This window comes from Amblyomma maculatum, chromosome 1 (assembly GCF_055883805.1).
Source record: "Amblyomma maculatum isolate TAMU_Amacu chromosome 1, ASM5588380v1, whole genome shotgun sequence".
Classification (NCBI taxonomy): Eukaryota; Metazoa; Arthropoda; class Arachnida; order Ixodida; family Ixodidae; genus Amblyomma; species Amblyomma maculatum.
The window spans coordinates 203,072,960-203,099,606 of NC_139344.1; the positions used below are offsets into that span (position 1 = coordinate 203,072,960).

The 26,647-nt window shown below is 43.2% G+C and overlaps 1 protein-coding gene across 6 annotated transcripts in view; it reads right to left on the reverse strand.

The window, feature by feature from the left end:
* LOC146205380 (uncharacterized) overlaps positions 1-26,647 on the reverse strand; it is a 90,521-nt gene that overhangs the window by 18,480 nt on the left and 45,394 nt on the right. For all 6 annotated transcript variants that reach the window (XM_084590043.1, XM_084590040.1, XM_084590038.1 and 3 more), the window contains 9 exons: positions 22,617-22,789; positions 17,272-17,359; positions 17,069-17,176; positions 16,911-16,984; positions 13,803-13,929; positions 13,606-13,739; positions 13,049-13,154; positions 8,578-8,628; positions 5,211-5,398 (listed from right to left, as the gene is read on the reverse strand). In XM_084590043.1, the coding sequence (XP_084446169.1) occupies positions 5,211-5,398; positions 8,578-8,628; positions 13,049-13,154; positions 13,606-13,739; positions 13,803-13,929; positions 16,911-16,984; positions 17,069-17,176; positions 17,272-17,359; positions 22,617-22,789 (1,049 nt within the window). The remainder of the gene's footprint in view (positions 1-5,210; positions 5,399-8,577; positions 8,629-13,048; positions 13,155-13,605; positions 13,740-13,802; positions 13,930-16,910; positions 16,985-17,068; positions 17,177-17,271; positions 17,360-22,616; positions 22,790-26,647) is intronic.

A 26,647-nucleotide genomic window follows, 5' to 3' on the forward strand; every position in this document is an offset into this window, starting at 1 on the left:
AGATGACATTCTGCCATCGCAAGAAAGATTTTGTTTTGGCCGAGTATACCTCCGGGCATTGACCTTAGTTTGACACTCCGTAGCAGGCCTTATGGCTGCTACGGAGCGTCAACATAAGGTTGCCAAAACAGCCGACTTCTTCAAACTGTTTTATTGCGAAAGCAATACTACTTTCACTTTTCAGCCCTTTGCGTAGCGAGGCGGTAGCTACCATTGCGTGACCTTTGGCGTGCCGCCAAGCACAGCTGCGCAAAAACAGGGGCCCCAACTCGCACCGTCAACTCGTGAGGCCGTAGCTACCAACCGCGGCCTAACTCCCGCTCCTTCCACGAGAGGTGCTACAGCCGCAGTGACGTCATCCCATCTGCCGCAAAAACAGGGGCCCCAACTCGCGCCATCGGCTCGCGAGGTGGTAGCTACCAGCCGCGGCCTAACTTCCGCTCCCTCCGTGAAGGAGCGCTACAGCCAGAGTGACATCATCTCCGAGACTGTTGTGAGAACGATGTTTGGGGCGCCGGTTCGGGTACGCCCTTACACACCGAGAGTTAAGCCCAACGTTGATCTACGGCCGGGCAGAGCTGCATTTGTGACACATGTTCCTAAAGCTAAGAAGAATTATGGGGCTGCAACCGCAGCTACCACCGGGGGTGCAACGTTGGATACTATAGGAGGTGGCCTAGCGGCAGGTGGAACCAACGCAGTCTCCAAGGATGCTTTCATTTCTGCTGGCGTGAAGAATGCCGTTGCAGCCGGTGCCGGAGCGGCAGTTGTATATTCTGCCTTAACCTCACCCACAACCTTGCCTCGCTACTAATTATAGATAGAATAACCAGGTAGCAACCCCCAATAAACAATAGTTGAACCATATACCTTGGCCAGAGTGAATCACTGCATAACCATAAACATAACCACAAGCCCCACAACCAGCTACACCACCAACTGAACCTAGGCATAGCCATAGCTATTGCTTTCGCAATTACCAGGCTTAACCAAGCTAAGCCACTGCCATTTTTTCTCCACAGTAGTTCTAAATGCCACATGCCTGAACACTAACAAGTATGCATTTATACCCCTGTCACACGAGCAAATTTAATGTCATTCGTATCGAATGACATTAGCATCTAATTTCATTATTCCCCTGCTACACAAGAAAATTTAATGTCATTAGGTTCGCATGACATTCTTCATCGAATGAGTTTGGGGAACTCATTCGCATTCGATCGCGGACCGAATGTGTACTCTTGACAGCAGATACACAGCAAAAACAAGTAACGCAACAACTTATTCTGCGCACAGTGAAATTAAAAAATTATATTTCTAGAGTTTTGTTTTAAAACCTGACAATTTAAGGGCAAAATTATTCGCACTGCAGGCTCTCGCAGAACAGCATTACTCAAAATAACGGCTTGAGAGGCTAGTGGTGCATCATCGTATTCAGATATGTGGCGCAGCATTACTCTCGATCCCAGTAGTGGTCCAGTCATGACAGCGACTCACAATCATTTTGGGCTCTGTGTTCCTTGGTGGCGCATCTCCCCGTATGCTTATCTTAGAACTATTTAAAGTTGTAACTGAGCTTCTTACAGTTTGAACGTAAATTGCATGCTCTACGTGTCTCCGTGCGTCTCCGCAGTGTACCCGCGCTCCGCTGTGTTCAGCCATATTGTTTGTTAACATTTATCAAATTTGTTGGTGACTGGATACTTGGTTTGGATTTTTATGGCTAAAGTGCTACAGCACAGTATGTTTTTCGCTTGAATTATCGTACAAAAATGTTTTGATCAGCTTTAATATGTTACTCGATGATTTCAAACGCCGTTTATACGCACTGATGTTCCATAAGTGCAGTATTTTTTTATAGCTGATCGTAATTGCAACCATTTGCAAATGACATTATATTTTACTGTGTAGCACTGAAAGAAACCAAATGACATTCGATGCATCGAATAGCATTCGATTCGAATGACATTGGATCTGCTCTTGTGACAGAGGTATTAGTCACCAAACAAGAATTTCGACTGCTCATTTTTCGAAAATGCTCGATTAGTTGGTCTTTTTCACGGCACCACAATATGCTTCGTACAGCTAAGGTATATGAGGACCTGAAACTTCCAGAAGCATTGCGACTGACTGTTTGATTTTTCGAGCTTCATTCATCCCGTCGCTATTTGAGGATACTTCACCGCAGGGATTGTGAGGACTATGCGGTGAAGCATCCACAAAAACGCTGTAGTTTAGCCAACCCGCAGTTGCACGTTCACTTTTGCGTCTGTATATCATCAAAACTCTCGCGTTCGCCCACGACAGGTCAGCGACAGTACAGCCATTGAATCCCTTGTGAATAAGCTTTTGATAAATGAAAAGCTCTCCGAATTTTATTTGATTTCTTTATGTTTTGTGTCTCGTCTTTTTATCAAGGGTTTGTCACAAATGTTAGGATAGCTATAATTTTTGTTTCGTAATTTGTTTCCGGCGTCACCAAAAACGATCTCAGTTGAAACAGAAAACGGTTTAAATTACTGTTATTAAATTTTACTCAACAAAAAAAACGTGCTTATAATATTTTTATTGGTGAGCAAAATTTATTTCAAATTGAAGGCTGAAATTAGCCTGTTTAAGGTAGTATGGGGAGAACATTTCTACCTCTAAACGCATTTGCATTATAATTTTAAGATTTTGCTGGTAAGTTTCATGAGAGATTTAAACATTTTGTATGGGCTAGAATTTATTTTACCAATTTTCTTCAAGAGTTATTATCTTGTAAATACTACAAATTTTTTATTCCCATCCAACTGATTTTGTGCTTCCTGATCATTTTTTCAATTTTAGCACTAAGTATTCACATTAAAAGAAATGCTTTTACAATATGCATTCTATTTCTATCATTGGTATGTATTTTACCTATTTTTATCGTAAAATTTGCAGCAATAAAGTTTGTCAGAAACCTATGAAAATCATCCATTTTTTCCCTGGTAATGAAAGAGTTATGCCAGAAATTAATTACATATTAATCCTACATTGTTTATTGCCATGAAATAAAATCCCCAATGCTTTTATTTGTTTCTATGGTTGCTGATTTCCTTTGTATGTGTGTCATAATGAACCCCCTCATTCTCCCATGTTTGTCTGCTGAGCATTTCAATTTAGGTATTACAGTCAAACCTCGTTATAACGAAGTCTCATTTTGTGCGGAAATTCGTTCGTTATATCAGATATTCGCTGTAAAAGTACACACAAATTCCTACAAAAAAAAATTCTGTTCATAAACCCAAGTAAAGGCTACCCTAAAATGGAAAGCACAGAGCTGAAAAAAAAAAGCATTTTTTTTTCTTTAAAGCGTGGTATAAGCACGCGAAACATTACCTTTCATTTTGCACTGCCAAGCAAAAATGAGCACACAAATCGGGATTTAGGCCACGCAGAACTGATTTATTTAAAAAACGACGTAATCTTCATTTGGCGGCACTTAACACTATTCAATAGAATAAATTTCTCAACGAAATCGACAATGTGCAGCGCTTTCCCAATGTCAACTGATTTGGCCACAGGTAGGTTCTCAAGGTACCTTCTCAATTTCCTCGCCATATCGGCAGCCTCGGTGCTGCTGAGAGCTCGCTCTTCGCCTTCTTCTTCACTCTCATCGCTGCTCGCAGCATCATCTGTAGGAAGCAGCTGATCGACTATTTCTTGGTCGGTCAATTCGGGCGCCACAGCCAAGTTGTCATCGGCAGCAATAAAGTCCTCGAACGTAACATTCGGAACCACCAGTTGACGCCAAGTCGTCTCATCGAAATTGTCCGCTTCACCTTCAGAATCGTGGGCGTCGTTGGGCTCAGTCTCGCAGGTGGATGGGTTCTTCACGGTGCCTGCAGAGTGCACGTTTTCTATCTTCTGCCTTGCGCTCAATATGGTTGACAGAGTGCTAGGCGCAATGCCGAAGTGTGCGGCAATCTCTTTTTTCTTGCGCCCGCTGTCAACCGCCCTGAATATTTTTATCTTTGTTTCAAGAGAAACTGCTTTGTGTTTCGGCGCCGCCATGCTGCAAAACGACGGCACGACCTCGAGGAAAGTGAGCACACGCGCGGGTCGGCAAAAAGTAGGGGCAGGGGCACGCGGGCGGTGGTTCGATCACGTGCAGGTCACATGCCAGGCAGACGATGCTAGATTCACTCGCGGTCCCTAGATGGCGTGGCGTGCGAAAGCGCGGGTGATTTAAACACATTTTAGGTGGAGGCGATTGATAAAACCGAAATTTAGCGTTTTGAAAATGTTTTTTTTTTGCTTCTTTGCGGATTTTGTGTCGTGTGAATACAAAATATGCTTCGTTATAACCGATTTAGTGTCAAATTTTCAGTTTTTCATTTTGTTATACAGATAGAACTCCCATAGAAATAAAGCACAGCCAACCAAACTTTGCTTTTACTTCGTTATATCCAATAATTTGCTGTATCCGTGTTCGTTATAATGAGGTTCGACTGTATATGCATTAACAAAGGCACCTCTGAACATTGCAAAATAATAAATGACATACAAAAATGAAATTCATTCAATATTTAAATAAAGCAGTATATAAAGAAAACAAACTCAAAGTACCCCCCCCCCCCCCCCCTCCACATGCACACACACACTTAAAGAATAGTTGTAAGTACCCTGACTAGACCCAAAGTGCATTTGTAACAGCAATGTCAATATGCGACACAGGAGCACAGAAGAGCACATTCTTAAGTTTCATAACGGACCTCTAACAAGTTCCTACCAAGAGCACAAATTTTCACAAATGACTCCTTCTCTTTCGAAACAACGAATGGCAAAGATGGTCTTGCTTTGGTTCCCCAGAGGAGCCTAAAACCAGAGTGTGTGCATGGAGCTACATCAAAAAATGCTACTGCATTTAGAAGCAAACATGTGCAAATGTAAGAAAAGCGTAGCAGATACTAAAAGTGAAACATGGACACAAGCATATCAACCATGAGCTTGAAATGAAGAGAATAAAGAAAAAGAGCTCTGATTCTAAAGACAGTACAACAATACAACCCAGATGTTCTAGCTTTAAATGCCACCACAGAGCTTACATCAAAACCTTGTCTGTGGCTTACTCTCTCAAATGCAACCCTCAACATCCAGAACATTAAAAGTAAAAGAGTCAAATCACACCCTTTAGAGTGTGATTTGAGTCAGCATTCAAATTCTTCAAATCAGCATGAACTTACTCTTCAGCTAAAGTGAGCAGTTTCTTGACGCCAGTCAGCAGGCTTTCCAGTTCTTCGCACTTAATGCATTCAAGGGCAAGTATTGGTGAAATAGTTTTCCAGTGACGAATAAGGTAGAGCACAAGTATGGGACATTGTTCCAGAATACTGCTTGCATGACTTTTAGACAAGTTGCTTTGAAAAAGACCCTGAAGAAAAAGAAATCAGAAGCATTAACATGGCGACCACTACTACACATGATGCTACTTTCTTGCAATTAGCAAGCACAGAACTCTGTCATATTTCTTTATATAGCTAGTATTATATGTAAAAAGATACCACTACATACATGAAAAGAAGGCAGGCAAACAGACACAAATAACAAAAGCATTTGAATAAGCTGAAGTTTGGACATCATACATAAATACAGTATGAAGACCTTCCATCTGTCTCCAAGAGTTGCAATTTTTTCAGTTCAAAGAAACAATGCATCTCGGTCTCAACTCAGGCTGTCTTCATTTTCAGTGACTACAACAAGACAAATAAATTTGTAACTAGACCGTAATAGCCAAGAAGTTAGACAATCAGCCCCAGACCTTTGACAGCACCACTTCCAGTTTCAGTAAAAATGAGTCTAATTCCAATATCTTTTTCAGGATGCGACGAATAACGATATCAGAAATGCATCAAGATGCTGTAAGAATACTCCCGACATAAAACCTAGCAAAAGTAGTTCACTTCATGACAAAGACAAAGATCACAGGTAAAGCTGCGCTGAATTGTGAACTATGATAAAGCCAACAGCCCGTCCTGTGTCAAGAGACACAACATCCATTATGCTAGATGGCAGTCAGGAGGATACTAAATGAGGTACTGTTTACTTTAGCCAGATGTGGCACTGCCTCAGTGACCAGCTGTGTGAGTGTGCTAGTTAATACACTCACAGGCACTAATTTCACATTATGTTGCAGAAAATGCAAAAAAAGTCAACCCCATTTTGACTAGGCACTGCCTCGAGGCGGTGTAAGGACAAAAATGCTGGAGTAACCTCCGAGGATAATTTCATTCACAAGCAAGCAGACAAGTGCACCAGTACAATATCAATTGTGCACATGAAAAGAGAGCAATCTGCTTAGGCTCCAAGGTTTGGATGTAGTGCAAAAGGCATTTTTATTATCATTTCTGGTACTACATTCTAGCCTACATGGTGTAATCATATCTCATTCCCTTCCTTTTGCCGGTATATACTGCAGTCCAAATAAACCAATTCAGCTGGCAGCAGTAAATGCCTGCGTTACTTTTTTCTGTCGTGCTCATCAGTGCGCTCTTTTTTTCCCTGCTGTAACTGAACCAACTAACCCCGACTGCTAATCCAACTAAGCAAATTTGGCATTTTATCACAAGCATGCTGCCTAGATTCTCTGTGAGTTACTACTGCAAGTTCATTTTGACCATTTCCAAACATTTCCATAATCAAGCAATACATGCGTGAACGCAATGACTACAGAATGAAGTACATACTGAAATGATTAGTAGGCCTTTCATGAACATAAAATAGTACAGAAAAAAAGGTTCAAAAAGACCTGAAACAATCTATAATTATGTTCTATAGAGTGTACTTTAGCGAAGAGAATTGCACTTGTATTTGTATAGAGTCTAGCCTGGTTATAATGAAGTCGGAGGGAATTGGAAATTGCTTCGCTATATCCGCTATTTCGTTGTCTGGACTATGAAAAAAAAAAGAGACAAATTTGAGTAAAATTGTTTTATCGTTGCTGGACGAAGTGGTCCAGCGTTCTCTGAACTTCGATTTGCAAGTGCGGTCTTCAGGATCGCGGCCTCCATACCGTCCAACTGCGAACCGAAGTTCTGCTCTGAACTCCCGAGCTACATCTGTAGTGTGTCAACTGCTGCGATGGCTGCTGCGAAGGGGTGCAACCAACGTCGCCGCAGTCACTCTCGGAGGCGCTATCCGTCCCTTCCATGACGTTCCCGGCAACTTCGTCAAGTGTTAAGTCCTGCGTGGCAACAAGCTTATCGTCGGCCGAAATGAAGTCCACGTGGGACAGACCTGGAGGCACAAGGTCCAACTCTTTAGCAGACTCCCATAGCTGCTCTAAGCAGGCTGTCGTGGTGGCACCATCAGCTGTTGCAGCGATGTCAACCGCGACAGCTTCATCCTCGGCAGGTGCCGTGTCCGCGCTGCTGCTCCATTTCCCAGCTGGAAGTCATCATGACCAAGAATGAAGCCCAAACTCTTAGCTTTCACTAGCATGATGGGTCCACTGAGCGGGATGTCCTTTGATCGGGCATCCAGAAACCATCTGTAAAGTGCGGCTTCTACGTCGGCATACGTGGTGCACTGGATCCTCTTTCGGTCCCCGCTGCCAACGTCGTCGAGAACGCCGTCGATCTTGCTGCCGTTCTTGATTATTGTAGTGTGTGTGGACTGTGCAGTTTCATACTTCCGTGCGATATCACTCTTCTTCACGTTTCGGTGCACTTCGTCCAGAATGGCGCGCTTCGTCTTCAATAACAACACTTTTCTCTTTCCCGTTGAAGTGCTGGAGCTCACGAGACTCGACACTGCTGAGAAATCGAAGAGTCGGGTCCGAGAAATGGGATAACTGAGTAGGTCCGTTGTCTAAAAATTGCCCAGGCGAAATAAGGGGTCACGAGATATCAAAGGTGAGAAGCGGAACAAGGCAGGAAGGCGTAATGGCGTCACCGAGAGAAGCGCGTATAAAAATCCGCGAAAGCGGAGGAAACGCTCTCGCTTCTCTCTCCCTCTCTCACTCCCGTGACGCTTTCTCCTCGACTCTCCCTCTCCCGAGCCCAGAACCGAGGAGAGAAGCCCCAGAGAGAAAAATTCAAGAACCGCGACTGGCTAAGTCGACCGCTGCTCCGTGACGTCACCGAGAATTGCCTTTTATTTTCTTACTTTACCTCCCGCGCAACCGGCTCAACGGCACGACGGGACGCCGCATCACGAAGAGGCCAAGTCAAGCGATGCAGTGAAGCAACCTTTCACTTTGCGGGAGAGCAGACGACGCTGTGAATGCAGCCGTCAGCCAAATTTTGTCCTTATTTTCACACAAAATTTGCCTGAAGGCGTATAAATCTCCTGAATGATACATTATTTTTTAATTTGGTACAAAATCACTTAGCTATATCCGCTGACGTGCGCTTATTTACTTCGTTAAAACTGGACCCAATTTGTATTGAAAATGCAAAATGGGAATGGGAAATTGAACTTCCTTCCTTCTAACCGCTGTTTCACTATAAGTGGCTTCGCTATAACCGGGCTAGACTGTATTTCCCTCCCTGTAATGAGCCTCATATAGAAGGTTAACAGTATGAATAAATAAAATAAAATAAAAGCCTTTACCTTGAACAAATGCAAAGCCAAACCAGGTGATTTTTCTTGATCGCACAGAACCTGCAGCATCCACATAAATATTAGCGAAAAAAAATAGTCATACATATATGCAAGCAGAAATCCAAGTTTACAGCTAATACACCCCAAGTGAAATGTTGCTATGCCGTGCTAGTGTGTGAAGTAACAAAGCGAATGCAAAAAATATGCTGTACAGGTTTTTCTTCTGTCTCTCTGTCTTCTCAAAATGTTACTATTCATTCCTTGGTGCACAACAAACATCAACCAATTCATCTCGCTAATTGTTCTTGAAAGGGTTACAAAAGCTAGCACCGTCCCAGCAGTTATGTACCTAGTGGGGACAAAAGCTTCCAGGACACGAGAAAAGCAAATTTGGCGTACAAGGGTCACATTCTTTGGCGATCTCTTAACTAGCTTATGTCACAACATGAGTTTCTGACTTTCAGACTTAAAAGTCCCGAACAATGCCTAAAAATAGAGCTATTGGCTCCGATCCCTGATGATGCGTCCCGGAAACTTTTGTCCCTAATAGTACATTGCATAATAGACCAATTTCACTAGGAGTTTCGCTACGCCACTGCAGCTGTGACGAAGTCGCTGCTGCCACCATATCTTTCTCTATGTGTTGAAAGTGTTTCGCAGCATTTTCTGCTATTTCTTCACAGCCTGCAATGAGAATTTTACCTGCTGCATTTGGTACAAAAAGCCCGAAAAGCGTCGGTCCCATAAGCTCCAACGCTGCGTTGATGATACCCAAGCCGATAGAGCCGCAACACAGCAGAGCTTATATCTAACCCTTCCCTTTAACTTCCACTCCCGAGATACTTCGGGAGACCCTCCACACACACCCTGCCAATCAAGATTATACTCGTTTTGACTCTGTGGCCCGTTCCCTGCCACTCCCGGTACTATTCGTGTAAAAATAATGTTCCAGGCATGTTGTTCCATCTGTGGAGAAGCCACATACACATAACACTTGCCGGGTAAATTTTAAGCAACATATGGAGCGGAGATTTCTTCATCCAAATTACCATCATCACCAACTATGCGTTGCTTCCTTGCCGTCAGCATGTATGGCCATGGCGAGACAGCGTGACACGTGCGTTTGCGGTTTCATGTGTGAAGAAAATTTGTAACTTCAGATGAATTCTTACTCAGATGAAAGTGACAATGATGAAGCTGCTGATCTAAATGGCTTGTCGAACGAAGGTAGCGAGGAAGTGCTCTTTCCACCTAGAATGCAGGCAATAAGAGGAAACCTCCCGAGCATAATAACAATATTTAATAAATGTCCTGCAGAGCAGCCTAGTGCATTACTAGCATAAAATTTCTACAGAACTACCGTATTTACTCGCATAATGCTCGCCCTCGCGTAATGCTTGCACCCCCCCACACAGGGGATCGAAAATTGGATTTTTTTTTTCCTTGCGTAATTATCGCATCACCAATATTACCACCGCGAGAGTCGTCTGCTAGTAGTAGCAAGCGCTATCTTTGGAGCGCCACTGAACCTAGCTTGCCTCGTTGTGTGCGCGCGCTACAAGGCAGCGACAGCGTGCTCGGGTAGATCATCAACATCACCATTGGCTCGTCTTTTCCTTTTTTAAACTTCCTTGATGCTTGTAGTCGTCTCCATTTTGAGAGGTGTCCCCGTGTCTTATTATCATTGTTCGTTCATTCCATCCGTGTTATCTGCTTTGTTCCACCATCTACCATGTTCTTGGTGCCGAATCGCAATGGGGCGTTTAAGCTTAAAGCTTTCGAGTACGCGCTACAGCATAGTAACCGCACTGCCAGTAGGCACTTCCGCATCAACGAGTTCTGCGTAAAATGTCACTGGAGACAGCGATTGCAGTGTCGACACGGACTCGGATCAAGCCTCTGATCAAGAGTAGAACTGTAAGATCTGCTGTGAACATTATACCACGAGACGCGGGGAGTGATGACGAGGCTGCGTGCGGCAGATAAAGTGCTTTAGCAATTCATGCTTTTGGCTACCCTGTACTTTTAGAGCAAAGGTAAGTTCTGTTAGAAAGTAACGTTTTGGTTATATTTACAATAGCCGGCATAAGAATCCAGATTCACACCTGTTTAAATTTTCTTTTAGCGCTCCAAAACGTTTGCTTGAAAATTTTCCCCGCATAATTATCGTACCTCCAACTTTGTGTCGATTTTCTGTGAAAAAAAAGTGCGAGCATTATTCAAGTAAATACGGTAACATGCAAAAAAAATCCCGGCCAACATCTAAAAAAAACCCGGCAGGGAGTGTGCAGCAGTCCAAAGAAAACTTGGCAGTGAAAGGGTTAATAGCTTCCACAACGCCTGACAGTGACCTCACAGCACCCACGTTACTGAAAATATTGAAAGCAATGCATACGTGAAGTATACGAGACGCACAGATGGGTAGAAGCGAGAGCATGTACAAACATAAAGTAATACTCGAACGAGACACACTACACCAATAGTGTTCCGCAACTTAATCTAGGCCATTTTGAAAGAAAACAAATCTCCCGCCTCAACCGAAGCCTCGCTTGTTGTGAAACTGGGCACAAAGATTGAGCATTGTTGACTTTTTTTTTGCAAGTAAATGTCACAGTAGTGCTTACCTGATTTAGCGGTGCATGATGAGAAATCAGAAATGTCTGCGGAGACATTGTGGGAACGAAAGACGCCAACGCAGAAGTGGTGCCATCTGGCTAGGCACGCGCATTGCAACGCTCTCCTCAGTAGTTTTCTGCCGTGGCGCTTTTCTCCAGTGACGCCAGATGGTGCCGCCACTGCCTTTGCCAAAAGTCAGTGTTTGCGTCTTTCTTTTTCTTAATCCAGTAGCAGATGGTTCTGGTTTCTCATCATGCGCGACCAAACCAGATAAGCACCATTGTCAAACTTACTACACAACAGAAGGGTCTACAATGGGCAAGTTTTGCGCACGTTTTCACCGCAAACGAGGTGCCGGGAGAGATTTTTGCTAAGCAATTCAGATACATTTGCAGAGCATTGATAGTAACCCCTTTAAACAGTACACCTTTGGTTCCATCTCAAACTGCAATGACAAAAACATGCATTTGAAATGTTTGTGCAAATACAGTTGGCTACAACGAAACTGTAAAATGTCTGCGATTTTTCGTTACACTCAGGTTTTCGTTATGTGCAGTTTTCGCGTGCCCTGAAAGTGCTTACAGTAAATCAGACTTACTCGAAAGTTATAAAAGCAGTAAAATGTTTCGCGATTGCGCTGATAGCGTGGTGTAATTGCGGCGGCAGCCTCCACCTCCATTGCGGCTTGTCTACGAGGGGGCGGGGAAAGATGAATGGAGGGAGGTGGCGGAGGAGGAATCAGTCTAGGGAAGAGCGCACGCGTTTGTGCCGCCGCCAAGTGAAGAGCTTTGCCTCTTTGCCTCGCATCGCCGACGCACTCCGCTGTTCCCGCTCTGAAGCGCACAGGCCAGCGAGGAACCGCGCGGCAGCGATGGATGCACATTTCTTGCCACATGTCATTTTTCCTTGTTCTGTTATTTTTTGCCGCTTTAAGCATGACCTATTGTAGTGCCACATTCCAAAAGTGAAAGCAGTGAAGACTGCTACATCTGCCACATAAATGTGGCGTCGGCACTAAAACACAGCGCGCTGTATCAACTGCGGTCACTCGTTGTTATAGTAGACGTCCCTCTCACTTCAGTTTGTGTTTTATCGTCCTCAAACTTGTGGGGTTTTGGCAAATTTCCAGTAATTCAGGCCTAGCTTAAGACAGTCCGCGCCACAGGTTCGTTACATCAAGGTCAACCACCGTGAAACGTTCGCTACATGGAGTTTTCAAATACATGCACTTCCATTGGGGAATTAAAAAACTTAGTAATATCAAGGAATTCACTACATGGTGGTTCGTTACATACAGTTTAAACTGTAGTAGGAATCTTCACATGAAAGTACCCCTCGAGTACTGGAATCTGACAGTGTTAGGTCATTCATCCCATTCACATTGAAATATCCCCATCGGGCTTGATAGCGCCCGCTCCAAGCTCTTTTTATCATGAAATCCTGTGCTCAGATAGCAGCATCAGACAAGCTCCCTTCATGTTACGGGAGAATGTAAAACTTTTCACAGTGGTATAACATCTTTTTCTTCACCGACAGCTGCGCAGCACCTGCTGCAATGCTGGGTTCTCTCGATGATGGCGACTACAGCTAGAATGGCAGTGAAGCACGCCTGGAATGCGCGCGCATGCGCAGATCACTTGGTGAAATCGGTCTACTGCGTCCCCCGAAAGCTCACTCAGCTCAATACAGCAGCATCTATAAATGGCGTAGTAACAAGGTCTTTAGCAAGCAGCTTTTTTTTGCAAGCACTTTTTACAGACTCACCTTAGGTGCTGTTTCATGGGAAACAGGAAACGGGTAATACTACATACAAGGTAAGCAATGCAAGGCATTTTTAACACGCAATGAAAGGTGAACAACTCACCAGATATTTGTTTACTACTTTAATGAAAAGCTTCACTGATTCACTTGTTGGGCAATCATCTCTTCGACTGACTAGAAGACAGTATGCAGGCAGGTGACAATACATCCTGCATAAAACATGAAAAGTGGTAAGGTGTGATGATGCTCTTACTAGAGCAACACTACTTGAATTTTCCCAGTGCACAATTCATGACAGTTCTCCCACTGTTCTACCCCTTTCTACAAGGGGTACAACAGCAGCTATGCTGTTGGCAGACAAAATATTGGGGATATTTTGGGACCATTTTTTTTATGAAACAGAAAAAAAATGAAAAATTTCCCATTGGCAATCTTTATCACTGACAAAAAAAGTATTAAAGAAAATGAGTAGGCAAATGAGTATCAACCAAAGGTCAGTCGGATGGGTCACAGTATAAATAGAATAAGACTAGAAGACAAGACTAAAACTGCCATTCGAAATAAATGTAATTATGAAGGTGACGATAAAACCTGACAGCCAACTTCACTTGTAAAAGACATGCTAAAATTACTGCACAAAGATAAAAAAAAATTTCTCACTTGAAAAAATTCACAGCCAACTCAGCCTCATCCATAGAGCTGCTTGCAATTTCAGCTTCCATTTGCACCAGTGCTTCAGTAGCAAATGGCAATGCTTTGCCCAAGAGACCACTTGACGGATTCAGCAGCAGGCTCTGCATTAGAGAGACATAGCTTTTTTTGCTACCTGAAAGCACTTTTCATGCACAGCAGCACACCTGCAGCAAGATTTGAAGGTGGGAATAATTGGGTACTCCAGGGCCATTGGAAGCCAGAACTCGAACAAGTGTTAGGCACAAGCATCTAACACTGTCAGCATCGGCAAGGAACTGAAGGTAGTCTTGCCTGAAAATAAAAATATACATATAATATAAAGTTATCATTTGAACGGGTGATAAATATATCTCGCAACCGTTACAACTATGCGATCAGCAGAACCGTCCAATCCCTGACAATAAAATAGCTGAAGAACTTAACCACACATTCACATCTGTATTTACGCAAGAACCCGCCAACACTTTACCAGATTTCCCTAGCTATGATCACGCAGTCATGCCTGATATCATTTTCAATCCTTCCGGTATCGCGAAAATTATAGACTCACTAAACCTTACATCTTCATCAGGTGTCGATGGCATCAACTCAAAAGTACTAAAACACACCAAAACTGTTGTCAGCGTCATTTTATGTCATATTTTTCAGCAATCGTTGTCATCAGGAGTGGTGCCGGAAGACTGGAAAATAGGCAAGGTTGTTCCAGTTCCGAAAAAAGGTCCTCCATCTTCATGTTCTAGTTATCGTCCTATTTCACTAACAAGCGTCTCTTCAAAACTAATGGAGCATGTGCTTAACTCTCACATGGTAAAATTTCTCATTTCTATAGCCTTTTTTCATCCTAATTAACATGGTTTTCGTAAAAGACTGTCATGTGACACTCAACTAGCTTTATTCATCAATGACATAAGTTCTAACCTGGATTTAAACGTACCTGTCGATGCTCTTTTTTTAGATTTTGAAAAAGCATTCGACAAAGTTCCCCATCAGCGACTTTTACTTAAACTTTCACGACTACGCATTAGCCCTCTTGTATTGGAATGGATACGTAATTTTCTGACTAACCGGAAGCAATTTGTGTACGCTAACAAACTCTCATCAACTTGCTCCCCAGTCCTCTCCGGCGTTCCCCAAGGCACTGTACTTGGACCCTTGCTCTTCCTAATCTACATTAATGATCTGCCTAGTAACATTGTTTCTAACATCCGCCTATTTGCAGACGATTGCGTCATCTACCGTCCCATCCATAACAGTTCCGATTCTCGCCATTCTTCAAGATAAACGCGTTGAAGCCTGGTGCGACAAATGGTTAATGTCTTTAAACACTAATAAAACGTCATTACTCTCTTTTCATCGACGACAGCCCTATCAACCCTCCAGGTATGTCATCTGTGGCTCCGAAATTTCATCTGTCCAATCATACAAATACCTTGGCATCACAATTTCTAACACACTTAATTGGTCTGCACATGTAACGAACATTGCTAACAAAGCTAATCGCACTCTTGGTTACCTCCGTCGAAACTTGCGCCTCGCCCCTGCCTCGATTAAAGCACTAACTTACCTCACGTTCGTTCGATCTAAGCTAGAATATGCATGCTCACTCTGGGACCCTCATCAAGCTAACCTTTGTAACATCCTCGAATCAGTTCAAAATCACACAACAAGATTTATTTTTTCAGACTATTCTTATCACTTAAATCTAAGGCTCACCTTACTAATCTCAATTTGAGACGTCGCATCTTTAGGCTTTGCCTTTTTCATAAATTTTATCACACACCACTTGATGCTTCAGTGATATTACCAGCTCATCGCTTCTCAAACCGCACCAGCCATCCCAAAGTTGTCTACCCTCCCCCAGCGCAGACTACAGCTCATCTTCCCTCGTTCTTCGTAAAAACTGCTCGGGACTGGAACAATCTGCCAGTCGACTTCGTGCACCACTCCAATCCATCTCAATTCAAGACAGCCATCGAATCTATTTTCAAATGAAATAGCAGCCTATCCCTCATGTAATACCCCATTCCTGGGGCATTTGAGGTATTGATAATAAATAAATAAATAAAAAGAAATAAAGTATAAATCTCTCTGCCTTGAGAAATGCTAGGCATGCTCTGTAAATTTTGCCCTCTGGACTGTAACTTTAAATGACATAACTGAAAGATGTTGCATGCAAGTAAAATCCTGAACTGTCTTGCTCAGGACCACGTCACTTTTTGATATACTGTAAAATTTTGATAACTTAATCTCAAAAATTATAGAAAACCTGCTCGAATTAAGTGGAGTTTGAATTAAGAGTATTTTTAATGCATGTGAAGTTGAAGCATCAGTTTTAACAACTGAAAATTTGCAAGATGGGATTAATGAGATTCCACTGGAGTTCCCGCCAGTGCACTATAATTTCTTCGTGCCATCACTCACAGAGGAGTGATGTCATCACTCACTGAATTGGCAACCACTTTGTCAGGCACAAAGTGCACACCCTTTCATTCTGAGAAGCAGCCAGAGAGCCAGAATGGCATGATGTCTGGGCTGTAAGGTAGGTGAAGGAAACCAGCTACCTTCAATGACCTATCATGGCATGCAGAGACAAGTGCAACCAGTGGAAAATGTGCACCGCTATTATTCAGAACTGTAATGGAAAGGGATGTGCTCATCTGCAGCGACATCTTTCCATTCAATCACTGAATGCAAATTCTGCCGCTCAGGAGGAAAAGCTTATTGAACAGCCACTACAAAAGCGGTTGCATTTGAGCGTTTTGTCAATGGGGAAATATTTGATGAGATTGTATCATATTATGCGTCCTCAGTACCATGTGTACAGCTTAGTGTACGTTGTCCTACACTATGTGAGCCTATATTCTGCTACCTTCTGCTCACCGACAGGTTCAAGACAGAATTACAGGGAAGCAGTGACAAATGCACACAACATACTCCTGCATTTAGTTTCAGTGGTGCTCAATTTTCATTTCCAGCATTAGGCCTTCCCGGGACGAAACCACGTTGCTTTAGCTGATTTTACCTCACCTTGTACAGCAGCATGAAAACACTAGATGTAAAAGCATGACGGAGGCATAGGTACACAGGTGACATACAACATGCTCAAAAGTGAACTTACAGATGTCGAACCTACTGCCCCAACAAGCAAACATACTAGCAGCACTTACAAACAAACAAGTACAGCAGATTATCAAATGCAATTCAAAGCTGTCATTAATTTCAATCAAGACAGTGTCCACAAAAACATTGAAGTCTACCAAACGATTCCTCACCTTAAGACTGGAGAAGTAGAACTGACACCGTCACTGATCTGGGATTCAAAATTCACCCACTCCTGCACTGACAGCTGAAAAGCAAACAAAAATGCCCATCCACAAGGACCAGCAATAGTATTCCTCATACAATCAATGCTTGATTGACAAGCCCATACCTTGCCAGACTCAATCCAGTCTTTTATGGGTGACTGTGAGCACTTCTTCTGAGCATCCGAGTTAATTTCATCAAATTTGGACTCACTCCTCTGCATAACAAACTGACACTGAAATCAATCAAAAAGAAAGGATCAATGTTGAAGCCCTATTGTGCAGAACATGGCATCAGTACAATTCCAACATAGCAAAAATGATGTGTTACCTTTTTTAACAAAACCTCCGGCACGCATGGTGGTGAAGAGGTGCTTGACACTCGCTTGGCTGCTTCTGTAAGATAGGCGACTGATAACCTGCAAAGAGTTGTAGTTAAAGACTGCATTTAACTCATTAGAGACACATCTTTAATGTACAATTTGCATGCAAAAAAAAAAATAACAAGCTTTTTTTAAAATGGTGCATGCTTTACTGCTTAACTCCATTGTTTGAAAAACTGAAAACACATGCAAATAATAATGAAATCATTCTGCAATAATAAAGTTTCAAAATTTTTCAAATAATAAAGTTTTAATATTTAGTTAGTTGCATTCAAATTTTGCTGCCCTCAATATTTGCGCATGATAATGTCATTGCACACATAAACCATTTAAGTATGCCATGTTACGCATGACACCCAATCATTCTGACAGAGCGAAATGAACATGCGATCAAGGAGTCGAACCTAACTCCTTAGGTGAATGACGATGTTCCGCACACAAGCCAAATGGTACTAATTAGGGGTGTACGAATATCCGAAACTTCGAATAACTTTCAAATATAGTATTTGCTACTCGATTCAATTCAACTGCACTTCCACTATTAAACTATATGCAAATAATTTGAATAGTGCCACCAGACTCAAAGTACCAGGCGCAAAGTCAGCCTGCAAAACTGCACCGCATACAGTGAAGCACAGGCACTGAGGCACCTAACGGGCGCGTGGATTCATTTTTGCTAGCAGTGTGCGAATAGTACTTTTTCTAAACCGAATCGAATACGATAGTACACTCTTGCTATCAAATCGAATATGAATAATGCAGCTAAACCCTGAGTCAAATACGAATTTAATAGTGAAAGCAGTGGATCGAATGCGAATCAGATAGTCTGCAAGTTATGTTCATATCATTAGTACGTCGATTACGAAACATAAAACAGACTGAAATTCAATTTTATTTAAAATGCTGTTTGATATATAGTTCGCAACGATGCACAGCTACGTCAACCTTGACTACAGGTGATATCAAGTCTAAATCTTTAAAAACAAAAAGATTGCACAGTGCCACAAGCAAAAGAAAATAGCACTCAGTAAAGTCAAGAAGAGTTGGCAGGGGTTATTACTAGATGCAGCTTGGCTAGAAGTACAGCCTGGCACTACTAGAATGCACAACTAGAAATTGAGTACTGTCAACATGGCATCAGTCAAACAACATTCCATCAACTAAGACAAGACTTTCTCAGACTAGCAATCAAAAATTTTAAAAATGCTTGACTAGATTAAGGCACTAACACTGCTGGGAAATCCCACAGAAACTGTAGATACAAGACTAGATTGATCTGCAGTTATTACTTAAGCAGTTAATGACTAAGAATGAAACTTGTCACAACAGTTATGAGAAATGACCATTTACAAAGATAAAATTTGATATCAAGGTGGAACATTAGGTGTAGTGCAGATGCAGTGAAACAAAGCACATTTCAAAAAGATGTAAATGATTATATGAAAGACCGGGCATGTTTTAATGGCAGCACTGTATGTAAGAAGAGTGTTTTAACTATGGGAACAAAACAATGGCAGTCTTGGGCCTCATAATGTAACTAGGGATATATTCACCAACACATGGTTCTGGACTGTAAAATTGAACAGCAGGTCTGTTGGGAAGTATTATGGAAGCTTGGATCACACTGAGTTGCTCTGCAAGTAAACAAGGTGCTCCATACTGCCCGATGAAAGTGATTCCCGCTGACAAGTTACTGTGTTGGAGCAAGTTGAGAAGAGTCTCTCGCTTGCCACCTGAGTAGCCGGAATGGCAAGGTACTTTCTGGCTATGGTTGCAAGAGCTCCATACTTGATTTTTTTTTCTATTTGCCACCACTGAAATGAACTGATATCACGAGGCAACACTGGGGACTGAAGATAATCGGACATTTCTTGCATCAAAGAACAAAGGTTTTCTTTGTGTTTTGATGATACCAAGGTATTAAACACTCCCCAAACGGATGACTGTTTTCCTCTTCGATCTGTCTGCTCCTGAGCAGAGGTTTCTTGTGAGCCGAACTGTAACAGCCTTGACTCTTCCTGTTCCTGAAGTACTGAATACAAGAGGAACCGCATGTGCTCCTTTTCTTGCTGGTCGCTGCAGACATCCTTGAAACGAGGGTCAAGCAGAGTGGCAACAGCATGGGGTATCTACGTGCTTATACCTTGGAATCTTGCTTTCAGAGATTTCAGGAGGTTCGTTGAAAACTCTAGCTCCTCAGCTTCACTGGCCTCGTTAGAAAGCAGCACCCGAATACAGTGAACAAGGAGAATAACAAGAGACAATGTTGAGTGGGACTCTGAACAATCAGCAGGAGTGGCTTCTTCAATCGGTTGTAGCACTGACACAAACGCTGCTACTTGACGCCATTCAAAAGTGCTCAGGTTGTCAACAGAATCTATTTCTGCCACGTCTATTGTCACAGCCGACTTCAGCTTCTGCAAGCGCGCTATCATGGTGTATTCACTATTCCATCTTGTCGGCACATCTTGTATCACCTCTAGTGGCTCCTCTATGCCCATTCTCCTTTGCGTTTCTTGCAGTCTTGTTCTCGTTCTGCTGAATAGTTGTAGGGACTAGCGATAGCCCCTGCTTTTCTACACACACTTGCAAATCCGTTGTTTTCTTTCTTCGCGTCCTGAACACAAAGTTGTAGAGTGTGCGCGAAACAAGCAACGTGCATCCAGGGCGTTGGCACAATCGCGGACACAAAGTTCCGAACATTGTCAGTCATTACATAGCAAGGAAGGTCCTCAGATATGTCCCACTCTTTCAAAACGTCCATGAGTAACCAATGCAGGTTCTCTGCAGTCTGCGTGCACGCAGGTGGCGGCACGCAAGAACAAAACTGTGAGGCACGAAGTCGTCACTCAACACGTGACACGTCACAGACACGTAACTGTCCCCAGCTCGCGACGTCCAGCCTTCAGTTCTGATGGCGACAGAGCCTACATTTGTGCTGATGACGCTGTGCAGCTTCTCATGGATGGAGCGCGTGACAGCGTTGTACATTTCAGGCAAGACGGTCCTCGAGAATGTCATGCAACATGGGGACCTTGTATTCGAGCATCGTCTACCGCATCAGGTCTTGAAACCCTGGCTCTTCGACAATAGTGTAACTATGCAGGCCACTTACAATGAAAGAAGCAATTTTCTCTGCAAGTGCCTTCGCATGGGGGCTCTGAGGGCTCAGCTGTGGCTTGAAAAACGAACTAGCACTTGCCTGTCTTGTCTTTGATGTAGAACGCTGCTGAGCAGCAGATGCTCGGCTCTCATACTCTTTGTGGGCTCCTGGATGCTGTCTGAGGTGGTTGATCAAAAGCGTCGTATTTGCTGGCGTTTAGAGAACCACTCTGCACAAGGCGCACTTAGACGAGCCTGCTTCTATACGTCGTAAAAAGCCCAGACACTACTGCGTTTCTTTGGGCACGTCACAGTCGCTGTTTCACCTTCATTCTTGACGAGGCAGCAAGAGGCGTCGATCGGCGCGCAGAAAGCAGCAAGCGAAAACAAACCTGTATAGTTCCGTTTTACTTGTGGAGTGCGGACAGGAGCAGCGGAATGATAATGGTGGTGCTGCGGCATGGCACTATAACTTGTAGAGTAATAGACGTGATGAGAAAAGGTGAAACGCTGATTTCCTCTAGGGGGCGCAACCACTGATCTCTATGCACATTGTCAGTTGCTAGTTGTTTTTATCTACAACAATTACGTTTCAACGAGTTTATTTAGTGAACTAGATTGCATGATGCAATATATCAGAGACTATGAATGGCTAAGCGATGCTTCTGTCCACACTTTAGTCCGACTTACGTCCGCTTAACCTGAGGCACTTCCCCTGCTGTCGGCGAACCAATTATCACCGAGCATGTGATCTCCTCATCATCCTTTTCGTTTCATTGACTTTCATTGCTTTTGCTCTTTCTCACTTATCTCGCGTGTTCCCTCTAGCTGGAGCTGGGCGGCCGGAGGTATGTAGTGGAGAGATGTATAAGTATGAGTTGACAACATTCATGCAACTCTCATGTCATACGGCGCTCGCATAATAAACTTAACCTCAACTATTGATGATGAAAAAAAGAATCAAATTTTTTAGAAAATAAACATGTAGCGCCACTTCTCGACAGATTAGAGACGTGTGATCTATGACATGACTATGAGAAGTAGCCTCCGCGATTGAAGATATGTGCAATCTTTAAGGTCGGCATTATGAATGTTTCCATACGAATGGACCGTGTTGCGGCCACGCTGAAGCCTGTAGGCTCCCAAAAAGGGTGATCTCTGCTTCTCGCGTAGGTTGATTGCGGCAGCAAGCGGTGCGTGCTCAGAGCCGACGCTGCCTTCGAGAGAATGGTTGGAGGTAACCAAGGCGTTATTTCGTGCCTGTTATTCAAAAATTTGCGAAGATATTCGAACAGTTTCGAATAAATTTCACTTTACCCTGTTTGAGTCGTTTAACGAATCAAATATGAGGATATCTGATTCGAATTTTCGTACCTTCTTGAAACTCCCATTAACAAGTGAGCAACCAGTTAAACTGTGATATTACAGTTTTCTTCATTGACAGCAATCATTATCAGACAATTGTAAACAAGGGACTGCATTATTCCTGCTTCCTTATTTAATGTCTTGTAGGCCTTACACTACAAGTACAAAAAATTGTACTGATCAAGGGTGAAAACAAAATATCTTTTTCCAAAATATCTCAGTTTCTTTTCCTAGCTGTGTATAGCGGGAAAAAGTTTCTTTTTATTTTCAACTATCTGTACTAATTCTTGAAATTATTTAAAAATATTTTATCTGCAACCAAATTTCATTATTCGTGTAGTAATTAGCACATTTATAAAAAAATTAGCTTTTTCTGGCCATGGTGCACAAAACATGTCATCTATAATTTAACTTTGCTGCATTTGAAAAATATCTAAAAAAAATTCGATTCGATTCAAACCCAAAATTTTGCTATTCACACAGCTCTAGTACTAATTCATGTTACATTACAAAATGCTTAATAGTTTGCATGAGGATGCTCTTTACAGATAAAAAGTTGGTTTTGTTTATAAAGCTTAACACCCTAATTGACTCAAGCTATGAGGAAAGCCGTAGTGGAGGGCTCTGAAAATTTCGACCACCTGGGGTTCTGTAACGCACATTGACATCGCACAGTACATGGGTGTCTTGTTTTTGCCTCCTTTGAAAAGTGACAGCTGCAACCAAGATTTTATCCCGCATCCTTAGGTTCAACAGTCAAGCACCCTAGCCACTGCATCACTACGGCAGGGGTCTTCACAAAAATTATTAAGATCATGCACTCAACTGTAGGAACTGCATCCTTCCTTGAGATGTAGAAAGTGAAAACCATGAGAAAACAGCCTCATGCATGGATGCGTAGGTAGTCCCATGAACAGAAACCTTGAGATTCTGATCCTCCCACATTACTGGCACATAAAGCAGGAAGTGACTAAAAACTTCAGCCACTAGGTTGTCCATCTAAGCAGGCGAGAAAAATATGTTGTCATTAATACACAAGCAGATAAGAATAAACAAAAATACAACATAAAAATGCATACAGACATGCTTCACACATGGTAAAAAGAAACAGATGCACAATGAGCATAAAAAGAGGTATCAAGCATGCACAAACGTGGTCACTGCACACATCAATGCATATGAAGCAGTCGTGCCACAATTATGGCCGAGGTCCTTGTGACTACAACATAGCAGAGCTTTCCTAAACTGCACCATGAAAGTCAGAGTCACAATCAAACACGGTTAACTGCAGAAAGTAAACAGATAATAAGTCTGCCCTCGGTACACTGAAAGATTTCAGTTGTTTAAGTATTGGAACTGACAATCGAATCACAGAGGACTACAGCACAATGTATTCAATCAGTACTGAGGAGTACACTCCTATCTTACGTTTACTGCGTGTATTCATGTACACACTGTGTGCTACACGCTAAGGATTTACATAATATTCCGAAACATATAATTTGTTTATATATTTGTAAACACAACCTTGTTATCATTCAACTATTTCTTGCATTGCATATCACTTACAAAAGGCCGAGTACTTTAGAATTCAAGAAAGTAGATGTGCAGTGCAACGATTACCATGAAGGAAAGAATGAAAGGAAACAACAGCATGGAACAGAAATAAGGGACTGAATAAGGGCCTGGAAGTACTCTACTGAACAAATCGATCGGTAGCATGTTCATTCTTTTCTCTTTTTCTTTCACTTTTTATGACCTCTTTTTGTTATAAAGATGCTACCTGTTTTTTTTTCTTTACCCTTTCATTATTACTGTCATTTTTTTCAATCTGGTTTTGGTTTGGTTTTGGGGGTTTAACGTCCTAAAGCGACTCATACTATGAGAGGCGCCGTAGTGGAGGACTCCTGAAATTTTGACCACCTTGGTTCTTTAGTGTGCACTGACATCGCACAGCCCACGGGCGCCTTGCTTTTCACCTCCATCAAAAAGCGGCCGCCGCGGCCGGGATTCGATCTCGCATCCTTGGGCACAGTAGTCGAGTGCCCTAACCATTGCACCAAGGCGGGGCATTTTTCTCCGCACTCACATTCATATTTATTTCTTTAGGTTTGGTTAGGAGGGTACAGCATTTAGAACAGAGTGCCACAAAAATCTGGCAATCAGGCAAGGCACTGAGTCAATGCTACCAAGTACTCACTCTTCTAACAGAGTTTTTGCTCAGGCTGGCTAGCGCTGCTCGCTTCAGCAAACAAAAATGTTCACAGATCATCGCACTGCTGCTTAGCGCTGACACTGCAGACATCACAAAAAGTGCATCGGAAACGGCACTGCAGTAAACTGAAGGAAGCCAACCCTGGCAAAGTAAACAGTGTCAACAACTAAACAGGACAGTCATTATTGCTACACCACAGTATGCTTAGGTGAAAAATGTGCTACATTAGTACTTAGTGGAGTGATGCATTTATGTTTCACTGCTGGCACTAGGAGGCAAGCACTGAGGTATACAAATGGGCAACCAAGTCACACTCTAAGATCTTTTTTGTTTCCTTTCTAAGAAACTTATTGTAGGTTTCCTTCAGTTTTGATCATTCCTAGTATCCCATACAGCTGCCAACCTTGGCAGCTGTGTGGAATTTCATTTTTGCCCAAACTAATTTTATAGTTCGCAAAATGTTTTTCCACCTCAGTTCAGAACACTTTCTCAGGTAGCACTGTTAATGACATCCCAAATATGTGTGCATTGATACCTGCTCTCCACTTAAAGAGGCGCTGTGACGATCTCCAGACCACTAATTCCAGCTGGCCTCTAGGTTATTTACACCTTCCTGATACCCCGAAACCCAATCATAACGCCGAAATCGTAGCACCCGATATTTTAATCTGCTTCAATAATCCGTGTTTTGGCACCAATTTGAGCGACACACGACAGCGAAATTCGTTAACAGATATGAGGTTTCCTTCTCGCTTGGGCGCTGCTTCACTGATTGGTTGAGCACACACTTTAGATTTTACAATCGAAAAACCTTCAGTTTACTATGCAGAAAACAAACAAAAAGTATTTTAGTTCCGCGAGGGTTCTTGAAGTGTTTGTAAAGATTCAGTTCAGTTCAGGCGTTCAGTCGTGTCCGACTCTTCGTGACCCTATGGACCATGTCACGCCACGCTTTCCGGTCTCTCACTATCTTCTTAACATCACATAGCTTCATCTGCAATGCCTCAAAAATGCCATCTAACCATCGCGTTCGCTGCCTACCGCTTCTCCGGCGACCCTCAACCTTTCCCAACATCAAATCTTTCTCCAGCGACTCCTCTCTTCTCATCAGATGACCAAAGTAGCTGAGCTTTAACTTTAGAATTTGACCCTCCAATGAGCAGTCAGGGTTTATGGTCGACAATATCGACTGATTTGATCTTCTGGCAGTCCAAGGAACTCTCAAGAGTCTTCGCCAGCACCACAATTCAAACGCGTCAATTCTTCGGCGGTCAGCCTTTTTCACAGTCCAACTCTCGCATCCATACATCACAAGTGGAAAGACCATAGCACGGGTTATACGGATCTTGGTTGGCAGACTAATGTCTCTGCTCTTTACTAGGCGGTCAAGGCTAACCATTGCTCTCTTTTGCAGAAGCAGGCGTCTCCTAATTTCATGGCTGCAGTCTCCTTCCGAGGTAATCTTGGCGCCCAAGATAGGGACTGTAAACTCAGCTAAATGCGGTTTTGTCAACAAGGAGGTTTAAAAAAAAAAAAAAAACTGGCTGTCAACAAGCGTGGAGGAGCGTCTGCTTGCTGTGATGATGGTGATAGTGGCTTTGCCCTTAGCAAAAAAATTAAAAAAAAAAAGTCTGCCAATTTGCTGTCCAGGCTCTATGGTCACAAGGACAAAGGTCAAACGGCTGTCGCCAACCACTGCTACATTGGTGTACCACCGCCTAGGTCGCAGGGCTCCCCGTTGCCACCAGAATTCGAGACGCCACTTTGTGGTCTCCACTCCTGCAGGCTCCTCAAATCCAAAGGCACATAGAGTTAATACAAAGCCAATGCAACTGACAACGATCTCGGAGGTCGGCAAAATTGCTGAACGCGCTAGACACATGGCTGGACAGTCCAAAATCACGTGGCTGGTAGTTTCTGTCAACACTCCACAGATGGCACAAGTTGTGTCAAGATCGCTCGTGAAGCGCACTCGCCCCACCCAAGTTGCCGGAGTCCACATCACTCCGCAGAGGACTTCCGCCAGCAGGCTACTTCCCAGGGTGTTGTCATATCGTCGTTCCCGGTAGATGACCTCCTTGCTGGCCATGTGTAGGTCCAGGGTAGGCTTCATGTTAGCTCCTGTACGCCAATCCTCCGCCTCCGCCTTTCGCACTCGTTCTCGAACTTTCGCACAAGCAGCGCTCGAGTGATCCGCGATGGACGCCGGCAGAACACCAAAACGGCGACTTAGATTTGCTGACCGTCGGGTCCACCTCGTCGACACCCCTGCAAAGATGGTGTGAAGCAGCGTCTGGTGGGCGAAGCCGGTCTTCACCTCATAGCACAGCTTCGCAGCATCGTTACCATGGCAATGACGCTGCCAAAAAGAGCAGCTACAGGTTGAGTTGGACAGGAAACAATGATGGATAGCTTCCGATACGCCAGCAGAAAGCTGCGTTTCTCATAGGTTTCGCCCAAGTCGAGCGCTGGGCGAGCGAAATGGGAGAGGGGCTCCACACCGGCTCAGACGTGCTGTTCTTTTTTTCTTGTATTTAGAATTTTATAAACCAAATAACTCTCGTTTCCGCACAGTGATTTTTATCATTCTTGTGCAACTCACGTCGGCACACTGCAAAGAACCTAGAGGTTGGCTGGAATTA